This window comes from Prionailurus bengalensis, chromosome C1, assembly GCF_016509475.1.
Source record: "Prionailurus bengalensis isolate Pbe53 chromosome C1, Fcat_Pben_1.1_paternal_pri, whole genome shotgun sequence".
In the NCBI taxonomy this organism is placed as follows: Eukaryota; Metazoa; Chordata; class Mammalia; order Carnivora; family Felidae; genus Prionailurus; species Prionailurus bengalensis.
Genome location: NC_057345.1, coordinates 147,943,709 through 147,959,826, shown reverse-complemented (window position 1 = coordinate 147,959,826; position 16,118 = coordinate 147,943,709). Strand labels below are relative to the sequence as shown.

The following is a 16,118-nucleotide window of genomic DNA, read 5'->3' as shown; positions in this document are numbered from 1 at the left end:
CATTTGGGTAAGGAATCCAGTAGATAGGTATGGTGGAAGAGATGGTGATACATTATTTTTCGGGTGCCACTTTCTGAGAATACATTTTCCTAGGGATAGGAGGAAAAACATGTCATCAGTATGTAGCTCCTCCAAAGCCTTTATACTTATAAATGCACTGAAACTCAGGGCTAGATCTATTTTTTCAGGTTCTAAACAAGAGATGTAGAATCAGTATATTGAGCAAGGTAAGCGAGGGACTCTAAACAAATACATACATGTGCTATTGTACTCCCTTAGTATTTAAGGACGTGTAACAGTTTTTGTATTTACCTGTAATTGTACTTATCCTTAAGTCTCCCAAACTGATGTATATTAAAATAATAGGAGTTTGGACATATTTCCCACATTCAGGGAACAGAATCTCTGAAGGTTCAGAACAAGAACAAGATAAACAGAACATACTGCATATGTATTACGACAGGCCCGTTGGGAGTGAGATTTCTGGTGTTTTCTTGTTCTGGCCAGCCTGTAGCCAGCATACTTCCATTTCCTTTTATTTGAACATCAGGCTCATGCTCCTTTGATATAATTCCTGGGTTCTTGACCTTGAAATCAGAAACAACCAAAACATTTTCCTGGAGTTGTTAAGGGATCTTGCGAGTAGGGAATTTCTGGTTCAGTTGGCCTCCAAGCCAGATTAGAGATTCCAAGCCCATCACTCTGAGCTCTTCTCTTGGTTCCCTAGAATTTAATGAGGCCCCAGGAACACTTCAGGGCAGTTTGTTAAAACCAGGCGGCCCTATGGGACCTTTCTTCTTTTCCCTCTGAAAAGCAAACTTCAGCTTGCCCATATGACAGTCTCCACATTAGGGCCCCCCAGGGAAGCCTTGGATGCTGGATTCCTTAAGAGGATCTAAAGCTTTTAAGAGTTTGGGAGAGTACTGCACCCGGATCTTAATATTTTGGGAAATCATCAAAATCTCCCTAGGACAGCTAGACTCAGTCAGGTCCCGTGGCCTGTAGATATCTTTTGTTTAGTTTTATTCAAACAAGGTTGTAATTTTCTTGTAGCCAATGTATATTGTGTATATATTTTTTGAAACCAGTATAAAATAAAATTGTTCATTCTTAGAAGGTATTTAGGGTATGCTGCTGAGCACTGTGTTATTGTCCTGGGCCCGCCATGAATAAGAGATGCTTCTTGCCCTCAAGGAGCTTTACATGGCAACATTTGTTGGTGGAAGTTGAGTTCCCTCTTTCCTCTTGAGTGCTTTGTTTACTGAATTTCCCTCTAGCTTGTTTTTTGCAAGTCATTTGGCTCCTGGCACTTGTGCTTTGACACTGAGTAGGATGACCTCTGGTTTTATTTAAAATTTTTTTAAATTATGGTTCATTCAATAACTGTATTATTTAAATTTAATTTATTACAGTGACTTAGATCTACTTTTAAAAATGATGTAAGCTATCCTAATTTATATTTTGTGACAGGATTTATTAAGATTGTATTTTACTGGATTGCCGTAAAGTCATACACAGAATCTGAAATGTGCATGTTTTTCAAGGTATATGGCTCCTGAAATGCTTGATGATACTATGAATGTGAATATCTTTGAGTCCTTCAAACGAGCTGACATCTATTCTGTTGGTCTGGTTTATTGGGAAATAGCCCGAAGGTGTTCAGTTGGAGGTAAGATGTTGGGGATAATTTTGTATCTGTCTTTCCTTGATGCTTTGAATATAAGATATGATTTTGTATGTATTATTTTCTAAGCACCATATTGAATCATTTTTTAAAATTTAAGAGACTACCTTTTAGGGATAGCTTTCCATTGGCAAAAGTGGAGCATCCTACGTATAATGCTGATTTTATATTGTGATTACTGCTTAGGTGGGAGTGACATTTCTCCTGATAATTCTGATTTTCTTAATGATATTTTGCACTTGAAAATTTTCTTCAGTTTGTATGCAGTTAGCTGTATCCCTACTTAACATTTTTTTTTCTTAGTGTTTATTTTTGAAACAGAGACAGAGCGTGAGCAGGGGAAGGGCAGAGAGAGAGGGAGACACAGAATCTGAAACAGGATCCAGGCTCTGAGCTGTCAGCACAGAGCCTGACCCAGGGCTCGAACCCACGAACTGTGAGATCATGACCTGAGCTGAAGTCAGACACTTAACCGACTGAGCCACCCAGGCACCTGCTATATCCCTACTTTATACCAGAAATTAAACCCAAAGATGTTAAATGACTTAACAAGAGCCATAGGAGTTGAAGTCTTCTAGCTTTCAGGCTTTTCCTGTTTTGTTTTGTTTTTCCCTCTGTGATAATGCATGTGGAAGAGAGAAAGTGATGGTGGGCAGAGGTGAGCATAGACTAACTTCCTGACTCAATGCTCCTAGCAGTTCAGAGATTAATAATGAGAGGAAGAGTTTGAAAGGATGAAACCCTACAAATGCAGTCTGAGGGAGTTCTGGCCTCAGCAGAGAAAAGTTAACTACTGTTAGAAAATGGATTAGAGTTTTCACTTCCAAGGAAGAAAGACTTAAAACTAAGCTGTGGTTTAGCAAATTCCTGAATATCTGACTTTAGGCAAGTTACTTGGTCTCACTTTCCTCATCTGTAAAATGAATCATAAAACTGACCCCTTGGGCTTTGAGGATCTAACACATTGATTTAATTAATTAATTAATTAATTAGTATAGAGCATGCTTATAGTAAACATTCAATAAAACAACTGTCATTATCAAACCAACTTCAGTTTTTATATTTCGCATTGATGTCATTTTGCATTACGCTAATCTCATTTTTTTTCAAATGAGTAAAAAAATTTTTTTAAGCTTCCAAGGTTAAAATTATACTTGAATGAGAAAACATAATTTTCCCCCTTTTATTCACAGATGAAATAGTACACCATTCAGGAAGATGAAGCTATTTATAGAAGCAATAAAATTACAGTAGGATTTTGGAGCCTGGGATTGAGTTCCAGATCCGCCACTTACTAGCTCTATGACCTTTACCAAATTTATGACTCTTTGTGCCTCAATTTCCTCCTTCTATAGAGTAGGGATAATACGGTTCCTCTTTTAGTCTGTGGATTTGAGAAATAATTAGTTAAAACATGTAAAGAATGGAACGCCTAGGTGGCTCAGTCAGTTAAGCCTCTGACTTCAGCTCAGGTCATGATCTCGCGGTCCGTGAGTTCGAGCCCCGCGTCAGGCTCTGTGCTGACCGCTCAGAGCCTGGAGCCTGTTTCAGATTCTGTGTCTCCCTCTCTCTCTGCCCCTCCCCTGCTCATGCTCTGTCTCTGTCTCAAAAATAAATAAATGTTAAAAAATAAACAAATTAATTTAAAAAATTAAAACATGTAAAGGGCTTAGGACAGTGTATGGTAAAAAGCAGGACTCAAACATGTTTGTAACATTTTTTTTTAATTCATATTAATAATTGTCTAGGGGCGCCTGGGTGGCGCAGTCGGTTAAGCGTCCGACTTCAGCCAGGTCATGATCTCACGGTCTGTGAGTTCGAACCCCGCGTCAGGCTCTGGGCTGATGGCTCGGAGCCTGGAGCCTGATTCCGATTCTGTGTTTCCCTCTCTCTCTGCCCCTCCCCCGTTCATGCTCTGTCTCTCTCTGTCCCAAAAATAAATAAAAACGTTGAAAAAAAATTAAAAAAAAATAATTGTCTAGATGTGCTTTTAGGTCATTGTCTTTAAATTTTCTTCAACTATTGAAATAGTAATTTGTTAGGGCACATCTTAAATATTTTACATTAAAAGTACTATAGTTAAAGCAATTTTATAAGGAAATTCTCAATTTCAAGTAATATTCTGATAATTTAGATCAGGTCTTTGTATTTGAGACTCTTTTAATATGAACCTTCATGTTGAACTGTACGTATTTAGTACCTTTGCTGCTTCTTTGGCACATTCTCAGGTATGGTACTTCTATAATCCAAATATAAGAAACACAGCATTTAAAAGATTGCCCATCAATTTTCAAAGAGTAAGCTATTCTGTTTTGAAAAGGTTATTTCATGGAGAAACATACTTCATTCCCAGAGCAATGAGGCCATGCTATAAGTTTTTCAATTAGGCATTACTTTTGAATTGCACAATGGTATTTTATATAAATCAGAATTTACATAATCTTTATAATTATGTAAAATATTTTATATATTTACATTTATATCATTGTTAAAATCCTGTAAATGTGATGTATTTCTATAAAATCATACATAATATACAATATGTAATTGTCAAAATTATATACTTCATAAAATAGATATGTTTGTTCTATATAAGATATATGTAATTATCAAAATTATATACATTTTCATAATATAAATTTTATAAACTTACATAATAATTATTCAGCTGAGTGCTTAATACCTATATCTTTGGTTTCATAGTGACACCAAATTTTATTAAACCTGACTTTCCAGTTTCCCAGGGTGCCCCTTGTACCTAGAAGACATAATTGGTTGTCTTTGGAAATAAGCATCTTTGTTTATTATTCACACTAGGAAATTTATCATGCAAATTTCTTATAGGAATTGTTGAGGAGTACCAGTTGCCTTATTATGACATGGTGCCTTCAGATCCATCAATAGAGGAAATGAGGAAGGTTGTTTGTGACCAGAAGTTTCGACCAAATATCCCCAACCAGTGGCAAAGCTGTGAAGTAAGGCTGTGTTCTTATATATGTTTTACCTATTGTAATTCTAAGGTAAGTTACGAGGGAAGATTTTTGGAAACCACATAGTTCTTCTCTCTTAATCTAGGCATCCAATTCTTTCCACGTATGTAAGTGTATGTCCTTGCATCAGTCCTCAGAAAGATTTTAGTTCTTTTAGCTATATGTATACAGAATGCTAAGTTAAGTGGCAGTAACAGGCCCTGGTATCCCAATGACTTTACACAACAAGACTTGATTTCTTGCTGTGTAAAGTCCCCAACAGGTCAGGCAGCTGACCCTGTGCTGATTCAGTAATGCAGGTAACTTTGATCTTGGGATGCTGCTGTCTCAACGCATAGTTTCCAAGTGTCTAGGTCAGGCAAAGAGAGGAGCTGGATGGTCACACGTGGCTCTCTGATGCTCTGGCTTCAGGTGAGTCACATCATTTCCATTCATGGTTCATAGACCAGAGTCAGTCACACAGTCCCATCTGACTGCAAAGAGGCTGGTAACTGTAGGGACACAGACATGTTTGGTAGTCTATGTCCATGCCAGACAGAGTATTACAATTTCAATCATCCCTGGAGTCACTAAATTATTTCTAACCCCTAACTTGCTGAAGTTTGAGCTTATTTTCTTTCATCAGAATAGCCTCCTCACGGCCAAGACTTTTGTTATCTCCTCATGCCCAACGGCACAGACAGTGACCACCATGCAATATACACACAATAAATGGTCATTGCAGTGCTAGTTTGGCCCTATGTGAGGGAAGAGACTTTTCTAGTTTGCACATGGAGAAAGAAGGGAAGGTGAGGCAAAGACTACAGACCATCTAACTAATTCCAGAACTGTTTTAATGCTTTAATCTCTCCCAACCCCCTTATATATTCTACCATATTTAATTGTAATATGTGAGGTCTTTTGAAAGTGACATTTTTAGTTTGGCTTTATCCTAAGGGTTATTTTATACAGTAGGTTTTTTTCCTCATTTCCCCCCTCCTTCATGTTTTATTCAATTCTTTTTCCACTTAAGGAAAGATTTATGTCTTGATATTTCTATTTCGTATAGGTATCTTATCCACTAATTATTTTAGAAGAAGAATTTGAGACATTTACAACCAAACTGAAATTAAGTGCATTTTTTTCTAAAATTAATAATTTCATGTATATGGAAGAGTATATAACATATATGTAAAGTATAAGTATAATAATAAAATGAGAAGCAGTGAATTCACTACCGAGTTTAAAACATAGAACATTCAAAGATTCCTTGCCCCTCTGAGAGATTACTGTTATGATGATTTATTATTGCCTTGCTTTTTTGTAGGAGGAAAAATATATATGTTATATATACTTTATATGTATATATATACACACACATACACACACACACTAAAAATGTATTGTTTACTTTTGTGTAATTGTGAAACATATTATTGAAACTTACTATAGATACTCTTAATTTCTTTTCACTTTCCCTCGTAGATGTGTATAGCATAATCTGTTCATTTTCATATCTGTGCAGTAGTTCATTATATTGCTAGAGTAAAATTTCTTTTTCTGCTCTTTGTCTTCTGTGTGATTTTAATATTTTTAAACAACATGTGTTGTGGAAAAATTTCTTAGAGTATAAAAATGTAGATTCTTTTGGGGTATCCATATAGATGATCATGTCTCCAAATAATGAGAGTTCTAGCACCAATCCTCAAGCCTTTTCTTTCTTATTGCAGTTTCTAGGACTTCAATATAATGTTGCCTGAAAGTATTGATACTGGATATCTTTGATTTACTCCTTAAAGTTTATGTATTTCACCTTTGAGTATGATACTTGCTGTAGGTTTTGTTTCTCATAACTTTAATCAGGTTAAATAAAAGCTGACTTTGTTTTGATAAAAACTTTATTCCTCTGTATGAGGTGATGATATGGCCTTTCTCCTTTGTCTCTAAATGTGATAAATTGCATTTGTAGATTTTCCACTGTTAAACCAACCATGCATTCCTAGAAAAGATCTAACATAGTTTTTATGCAAACAATTTTGTACATTGCTGATATAAGCGATTTTTGTCCATTTGTGTCCAGTATTTAGTTTTCTTATTTTGTATTAATCTCATGAGATACTCATGTGATTTTATACCATTATTGTGTGTTGAGACTTAACATGTTTATCCATTTTCTTTATTCAACATTACTTTTTGCCTCTCAGAGCTTCCTTCTAAGATCATTTTCTGATTTCCTGATGTGCATTCTTTAAATGTATTTTATGTAAATTGGTTTTTTAGGAAGACCTAGTGGTTGTAAGTTCTTTCAGTGTTTGGGTATCTGAAAATTTATTTTGTTCTTTATCATAAACAAAGTTAGGTTCATAGTTATTTTCTCTAAATAAAGTTGTTATTTCACTGTCTTCTGGCTTTCATTATCACTTTTGAGAAGTCAACTGAGTTTTGTTTTGGTTTTTTTTTTTTAGTTCATTTATCTTTTCTTTCAGACTACCTTAAGAACTTCTCTGTCTCTAGTATTCTGCAGTTTTTCTATGATGTATTTGGTATAGATGTCCCTTGATTAATCTTTCTTGTAATTTTTGGACTTTCTAATTCCAAGGATTTGTGATGTTCTTCAGTTCTGGAAAATTCTGCACCCTTATCTCTTCAAATAGCTCCTCCTCTCATTGTCTCTCTTGCCCGTTTTTAGAGAACTCATTGGATGCATGTTAGACCTTTCAGTTTTTTGTGTGTCTTCTATTCTCTCCTGTTTTCCATATTTGTATCTTTATGTAGCATCTCATATTTATCTTCCAGGTCATTAATTTGGCCCTCAAATGTGTCTAACCTGCTATTTATCTCATCCATTTAGTTTCTTTTAATAAAAAATATTAATAAAAAATATTAATGACAATATTAAATAGTATTAAAATTATTCATCTTTCAGGTCAAGAATTTTTTTTTTTCAGTCAGAAAAAGGTAGTGAGTTTATTAGGTTTTTTGTTTGTTTTTTTACTGAAGTATAGTTGAGACACATTATATTAGTTTTAGGTATACAACATCAACAACCCAATACATCATGCTGTGCTCACCACAAGTGTAGTAGTTACCATCTGTCAGCATACGATGCTATTACACCACCATTAATTATATTCTCTATGCTATATCTTTCATCCCTGTGACTTATACATTTCATAACTGAAAGTCTGTACCTCCCACTCCCCTTCATCTATTTTGTCCATTCCTCCCACTGCCTCCCTACTGATAGCCATCAATTTTTTCTCTGTTTATATGGGTCTGATTCTGCTTTTTGTTCATTTATTTATTCACTTGTCTTTTAGGTTCCACATACAAGTGAAATCATGTGATATTTGTCTTTCTCTGTCTGATTTATTTTACTTAGCATTATACCTTCTAGGTCCATCCATGTTGTTGCAGATGGCAAGATCTCGTCCTTTTTCATGGCCAAGTAATATTCCACCATAGATTTATATATATATATTTATATATATAGATAGATAGAGAAGATACATTTCTATTTATATATAGATATAGATGTAAATATAGATACATTTAATTTATCCATTCATCTATCAATGGGCACTTGGCTACTGCTGTATGTTGGCTATTCTAAATAATGCAGCAATAAACATAGAAGTGCATGTATCTTCTTAAATTAGCATTGCTGTTTTTTTAAAAGGGGTGGTGGGTAAATACCCAATAGTGGAATTACTGGATCGTACACTATTTACATTTTCATGTTTTTAAGGAAACTCCATACTGCTTTCCACAGTGGCTGCACCAGTTTGTATTCCACCAGTAGTGCACAAGGGTTTCTTTTCCTCCACATCCTCATGAACACTTGTTATTCTTATCTCTTTGATTCTAGCCATTCTGACAGGTATGAGGTGATATCTCATTGTGGTTTTGATTTGCATTTCCCTGATGCATAGTGATGTTGAACATCTTTTCATGTGTCTGTAGGCCATCTGTGTATCTTCTGTGGACAAATGTCTATTCAGGTCCCTTGCCCACTTTTTAATCAGATTATTTGTATTTTGTGTGTGTTGAGTAGTATAAATTATATATGTTGGATATTAACTCCTTACCAGATATATAATTTGTGAATATCTTCTCTCATTCTGTATGTTGCCCTTTCATTTTGTTGATGATTTCCTTCTCTGTGAAGAAGCTTTTAACTTTGTTGTAGTCCCAATATTTTATTTTTGCTTCGGTTTTCTTTGAAGAGTTATGTCACAATGTTTTATTGGTACTTTTTCTTTTTTAAAAAATGATCTTTTTAACTTATATTTTGAATTTTCTCTTTGCTTTTTAAAAATTTATTTTTTATATATTTATTTCATATTTTATATCATTTAATTCTAGCATCTAATGTTTTGATGAGTCTGATTTTACTGTTTGTTGTTTCACTTGATCCTTGTTTATGGTACTTTCTTCACTCTTGTGCTTGAATTTTTGTCATGATCTTAGGCTTGTTGCTTAAAATGCTTAACATTTTAAGGCCTGAGCTTGATTTTTTTTCCTTACCAAGAGTCAAGATTTAGGTAACTTACAAAATTTAGATAATTTATAAAATTATTAGATAATCTAAATAAATTTAGATAATTTACAAAATTCCTTGTCAGACTGATTCATCCTTATATTCAGGACTTGGCAAACATCTTGACTTGACACCTTCTGTGTACTTTGGGCTGTGTTTCCTAACTTTCACATGTTGTTCGTCGATTCTGAAAGTCTAGACTATGAGATCAGCAGATGTCGCCAGAGTGGCCACTTGATTCAGTGATTTCTTGCATCTCTCTGGATTCATCTTTTCTCATTATTTTCCTTTCTGAGTATTTATTTATTTACCAGTTCACTGTACAGGTTTTATTTTTTAACTCAGAAGTTTTGATATTTATACTTAGATCATTATTTTAAGATGGCATAATTTACATACGCTAAAATGCACAAATCTTAATATACAGTTTGATGAATTTAGAAAAAAGTATACACATATGTACCTACCATTCAGACCAATGTATGGGGAATTTGCTACTCATCCCATATCCCTTTTTTGGCTTTCATGGCCTTTCTCAGGTTTTAAAAACTGGCCACTTTTACATATTCCCAGAAATCAATGGATTGCACTTTCAATGAAAAGTTAGTTTCTCTAATGTTAATGTGTGTGTTTTGACTGGATGTTTAAGGAGGTTGAGTCCTTATCTTTTCATATTGTTTTAAGTTTACGATTTTCTTCCTAGCTTAGCATCAGTTCCTGGGTTTGTGGTTATACTTCTCTTGTACTGTGTTTATGTGATGGGCTAACATGTTTGATATTTTTCTCTTTTAAAGGCACTCCGAGTCATGGGGAGAATAATGCGTGAGTGTTGGTATGCCAATGGGGCAGCCCGCCTGACCGCCCTTCGTATTAAGAAGACTATTTCTCAACTTTGTGTGAAAGAAGACTGCAAAGCCTAATGATGATAATTGTGTTAAAAAGAAGTCTCTCACAGCTTTTCTTTTCTCATTTTCCCTCTTTATGTGAATGTTGTTGCCTTTTTTTGTTGTTGTTCTACCTCAAAGATAATGCAGGACAGTATTTAAGAGCCCAAAGGCAGCATGAAAAATAACTCTAAAGTCAAGCATGGGCAGGAGTTGACTTCATCCCATCTCTGTGTTGTCTTTAATTTTATTTTGAAAAGCGACACATCGATTCATCTTTTTTATTTAATAAGATATGACAAAAATGTAAAATAAGCTATATAAAAATAATACAAGCCATTAAGGTTTTATTTTACTTGAATCAAGAGCACATGAATGAAGAAAAAGAAATGTAAAAACATTTTTTTTTTCCTGAGACGAAAACAGTTTCATTAAAAATGTGAACTAGAGCACATTATATCTCAGCAGAACTCTAGATGATATAATCTGTGGTTTTCTCTTTTTTTTTTTTTAATTAAGAAGGATCTTTTAAAAAAAGTAAATATTGCTCTGAACTTCAGTGTCTAAAACATGTAAAAGGGGAGCCGTTCGGTTAGAAGGTGAAAGTGAGGTCAGAAGTAGCCACTTCCTTGGCCTTGTCTCTTCCCAGTGTCCTGCTCTCCATAAGCCTCTACCACAGCAGCCCCGCAACAGTGTGAAAGCCACTAAAATTTTTACTTCCTCTCATTTCCAAATGAGACATCTGACAGCTTGAGACACTGAGAAATCCCAAAAGTCACATAGCTAGTGGTGGCGCTGGACCTTGATCCAAATCTTGTGATAATCTGTAGACTAAGCCAACTTCCTCCTTTCCCTTAAAATCCATGTAGTTCTTTTCTCCCTATACAGAAACAACATCTTTCATGGTGGTATTCGTGGTCTAGTCAAACAGAAGACAAATCGGGTCATTTTGCACAATCATAATGGACCTGCGTGAACTCTGACAATACTCATTGGCATTTTCCTCATGGAAATTTCATAGTCCACCTGTTTGTTAGATAAATATTACTGTTTTCTGCGTACTTCCAGAGATTAATCGGGCATATAGATCCATTGTTAGAAGATGTCTTTCAGATTTATTTCAGAGGTCCCTACTACTTTTGTACATACACACTTAGAACAGAGGGAAGAGGAAAGCAGGAGATGTTTTGAGAAAAATTAAGAAAATTCTTCAGTAACTGTAAATAGATATTTCCCTACTCTTTCAAAATGAGCAAGTAGATGCAGAAGAAGCCTCATGATACTTTTGGCTTTATTTTACTTCCTGTGGAGACAGAAGTGATGAATTCTGAATAATACATGAAACATTGAGTATTTCCTTCAAATCCGTAATTCTGCTTTGGTAAAGGAGATTTAACATGGTATCTTTTATTGTCCTAAAACACTGCTTCCTAAACTCTGTTCCTTAGAACACGCTTCTGTTGAGATGTTCCAAGGCCAAAACCATTCTTTGATAGATTCTTAGAAAGTGATACTGCACATTAGTATGTCATGTGCTTTGAGGAATATAGCCGTTAAGAGATGTTACTTGAATTTCTTTGAATTAGATTTCCCAAATTATTTGACCTTGGAACCCTTTTTATTAAGAACAGGGCAGACCTTTTTACTGTCCCACATTTTAGTGTTCTACAAAGCATAACTTGAGTAACAGTGTTCTAAAGGATATATCTATGTATTTTCATGTAGAGCACAATCTATTGGTTATAATTCATTGCACTATGGAAATATGTTACTGAACCCATCTTCGTTTGACTGGGATAAGATATCGAAGGTCCAAATCTGATGGCTGTGGCACTGTCATTCATGCAGTTATCCATTCATTAAATAAGATAGGGGACCCCATATCTTCATTGCCACAATACTGGGGCCAATAGAGAAAATATGGATACGTTCTGCCCCTGGGGATTTTAAAAGCCAATTTGGAAATGGGAACAGGGATGTAGGTGTTTGGTTGGGGGAAGGAAATAAATTGACAAATAGAATACAAAGTAGAAAGTCTTGAATTCTGTAAGACAGTGGGTTCCTGAAATTGCTTTCAATCTGCAAAACATTTAGACAGTATCTTCATTTGGTTATTGCAGACATCAGTTTTTAAAGTGACTGTGTGAAGGGATTTTAAAAAGAGCTTACGTGAAGGGGTAACCTTGTTTGTGCTTGTTACCTTGATTTCTCAGAGATTGTTTATGAATATATGAGAATGAAATTATTTGTTTACTGTAGTTGTACTATAGCTACATGGTTGTCAAAATAAACAAGAATAATATCTCCTGTTTTATTCACTTATATTGGGTGAATATACTTATTTAATTTTTAAGGGAATGTTTTAACATCCCCAATTTTCCTTGACACTGTGTTTTATAATTTATTTGAGGGTGTCCGAATATGATTCCATATTTTTTTGGCTCAACTTTTCCTCTAGAGGAATCTTTACTTTTTGAGACGTTTTTCTTGTTTTCATGTTGGTTAACTGTAGCTTCTAACTAGTCTTACATCTCAATCACCAGATGCACTTTTTAAGAAAAGAGGTAGGTTAACAAAAATGATTAAAAGAAAAGTTAAAAGTTCTAATTTCTCTCAACTCTCAACACAATTATAAATAGAAAATATGCACTTACAAAAATAGGGTAAAGTTTAGAACATAAAACAAATTTATTGTATATACGTATACTGTTAAACTTCATATTATTTGTTTTTGATGAAGTATCATTGTGTAGTATTTATTTCATTTGAATTGTGTTATAAGCAAAAAATATTTTTCATAGGCTCACTGTGTCATTGTTCTTTACTCCTTTCAAATATTTTGACTTTGGGTATAATTTAAAGCTTGGGGAATGCTATTTATGAAATGTCAGTACAAAGTGGTGATGGAGTTTCTATGCAGCATCACTTCCTTAAAATAAGGGAAACATTATTTGTCGTCAATATTACAGCATGAACTTGTTGCCTTTAAGCTACACGTTTAAGTGTGTAATTGGTAAAGATTCTGTTGTGTGCTTGTGTGCTTTCTTCTATGTCTAAAGTATTTGGCATGTCACATCTAGAATTGTTAATTTATGTTCTGACTTGAAAGTGAAGTGAAACATGACTGTGTCGTGCACTATTTTAGGCATAGCACTTGCTTTTCATCTTTATACTTTCAATTAACTTCGCATTTTAAATTTCCATGATTGTATGAAAATAGTAACCTGGTTGCAGTGTCTGAAGACTTCAAAATCAGCTTTTATCTTGAAACGAGGATCTGTGATAGATTCATTAGGTTGCAAGTTCCATAATAATTTATTATTCTTAATACTTCTACTTTAGTGGGAATTATTAAACAAAACTACTACTGTGCTGGAATTTTGCCACCATGTGATTTTTTGGGGCAGAGAAAACTCAGGGCTGTCTTAGAGTTTACGTAAAAATACCAGGGAACCTACTGAGCAAATCATCTGAAAGCAGGGAGCCCACGTTCGCCATTATACAAAGTTCAACTTAAAATGGTTTAGCAGGGAGTACTTTTTGATTATTTATTTAAAATAAATATGGAGATGTTTTTTGTTTCAATACATTTATTTAAAGTATGGACGTTTTATTTCCCATCAGGAAATTAAGAAAGCAACAGTAGCAAATGAGTCAAGTTGATGGCAGTTGATGTCTTCAACAAGCATTCCTTTAAATAAATTTAGAAACGTAGAAAACTTAGAAATATTTAAGAATTAGTGTCTTAAAATGGCATCATTGTGGTTTTCAAAGATATTCTAAATATCTCTTCTTTTGTAAAACATGCTGGTCTGTTTGACAATGCTTTGTATTAGCTCCCTCCATAAGGTAATACTTTGCATGGATGTTATGCGCTATTTAGTGAAGACAGTAATCCTTTCCTTCTGAGGGCTTCTTCTAAACAGAAAAAAAATGTCGGTTGGAATACAAAAATTTCATTAAAGCGGTAATATTAAATAGAATTTCTATAATAGGCATTTTTTTCAAAGTGTCTTAATGCACATTTTCAGATATCTGACATTCGTTTTTCTCTCTAGCTTTACTTTTATGTTCCATTATTTTTCTCACCTCCTTTTAAAATATTCCCTTACTCTCTTCCAAAATTATCTTTAGTCCCTAATTTTAAAAAGCAACCAACTATTGTTTACCTTAACCATTCTAATTATTTAGCCTTCTAATAAAAGAGAATCCCTTGGTGGTCTGAATTATTTCAGGTGTGTCACAGACAAAAACCAGAATTTGGAAAATGCCAAGGATGCAGGAGACTTTATAATTCAATTCCCAACATTTTATAGATGACAAAACCAAGGATCAGAGATAAATGCCTGCTAGTTATTAGAACCTATAGGAAAACCCAGTGGTGACACCCACCATACGGCCCTACCACATTCAACGTTTGCTAATTAAAAAATCGTTAGCCTGCGTCTAAACCTACCTTGAAGGTGCACTGATATAATGTGCCATTTAGTGATGATGACCAAATCTCACTTCTCTTTTTGTTTCTGCTAAAATAATTTGCTCACTCATGGTGAGGTCAGTGAGAAAAACTGTAACAGGCCAGGGAAGAGTGGTAAAATAGCTGTCAAGCTAGGTAGGCAACCACTGAGTGCTGAATAAAATTTAGGAACTGTGAGAATGTAGAATTTCTTAGTGCAAGTAGCAAGGAATGGTAAGAGACACTTCCTGCTTCTTTTTTTTAATATTTTTTCACCCCTTTCTGTAGGGATTGTTCTTTTTACGCCTGGGATGGGGAGTGAGAGCTGATTCGTAGTTGACTTTCAGACCATGGCTAGTAGCATATTGTCTTCTCTCTTCTCAACTTCTCATTAGTTTATCTTTGGCGTTCACTTTCTTTGGTAAATTAAAAAAAACAAAAACAAAAACAAAAAACCTCTTTGCCAGATATCAGTTCCAATCACTCTGTAATTCCTGTTCTTTTAGGTGTTCTAGCTCATGTTCAGATTGCTCTGCACGGAACTTCCTAAAATGATTTTAATGTGCCATACCCACGTGTGAGAAGTTTTGTCTCGTGCCTTTTCCAGTGATCTTTCATTTGGCACAATAAAGAGAGTATTTGCTAATGGCAGAGAAGATTTTCTTTTAAGTTTTAAAAAGACTACCAGTGTAGTTATATTCTAGCTTTTAGCTAACATATAAGGAATGTCTACTTTTGCCTTAATGCCAAATTCCACTTCAGAGATGATGACTTGGACAGAGAATGTGAAATATATGTCTCATAATGTGATTGCTAAATTTATCTCTGCTGTTTCATACAAGCGCTTTATTTTGCTTTGGCCATCTTTTTAAATGAAGCCATTATGCCGTATGCTTTATAACCTAACATTGTATGGAAATTAAGTAATAATCCCCATTTTAAAATCCCTCTATTAAGAACTTCCAGGATACTTTTTAATTCAGTTGTAAATTAACACAACGTTTGGGAGAATATGCACTCTGCCTCATCCTAGATTTTAATATATTCAGATATGGCTATATTTTCTTATCACTGGTCCATGTTTTACAAGAAAAATTTCCCTCCAGATGTAATAGTTTTAACTGCAAGATTTTTACCTTGGACTACATGAACCTGAATGTTAACAGAGCCACTATGAGTATGAATGCATTCGGATATTAGGAATGTATTAGGAAATTAGCCTTATACTGAGTGTCACCAGACCCAGCTGGGTATGTCTGCACAAATACTCTCAGCTGAGAGGCGGGTAGGAGCTGAAATCCAACCTGCAATTGGTTCCTCAACTTAAATATTTTTATATTGTTCAGAAAAGCACCTTCCATGCTATATATCTTCAGAAAAAGGGCCCTGCTTGTATATCTTCAAGAAAACGAGAATTACATTTTCAAAATGCTTCTTGACATCTATAAATTGACTAGAGAACTTAGGGGAAAAATTCTTTAGATTCTCATCCTGGCATTTCCAAGAGAGCAAAAGAGATTGTATGTGTATTCTGTTGATTTAATTTTCAACCCAGACAATCTGCAGCCAGACATGTGGAACCTCA

The 16,118-nt window shown here is 34.6% G+C and overlaps 1 protein-coding gene across 1 annotated transcript in view; it reads left to right on the top strand.

The window, feature by feature from the left end:
• ACVR1C (activin A receptor type 1C) overlaps positions 1-10,304 on the top strand; it is a 77,023-nt gene extending 66,719 nt beyond the window's left edge. The window contains exons 7-9 of the mRNA XM_043576770.1: positions 1,545-1,669; positions 4,529-4,659; positions 9,988-10,304. Of these exons, the coding sequence (XP_043432705.1) occupies positions 1,545-1,669; positions 4,529-4,659; positions 9,988-10,113 (382 nt within the window). The 3' untranslated portion in view covers positions 10,114-10,304. The remainder of the gene's footprint in view (positions 1-1,544; positions 1,670-4,528; positions 4,660-9,987) is intronic.
• Positions 10,305-16,118: the final 5,814 nt, after the last annotated feature.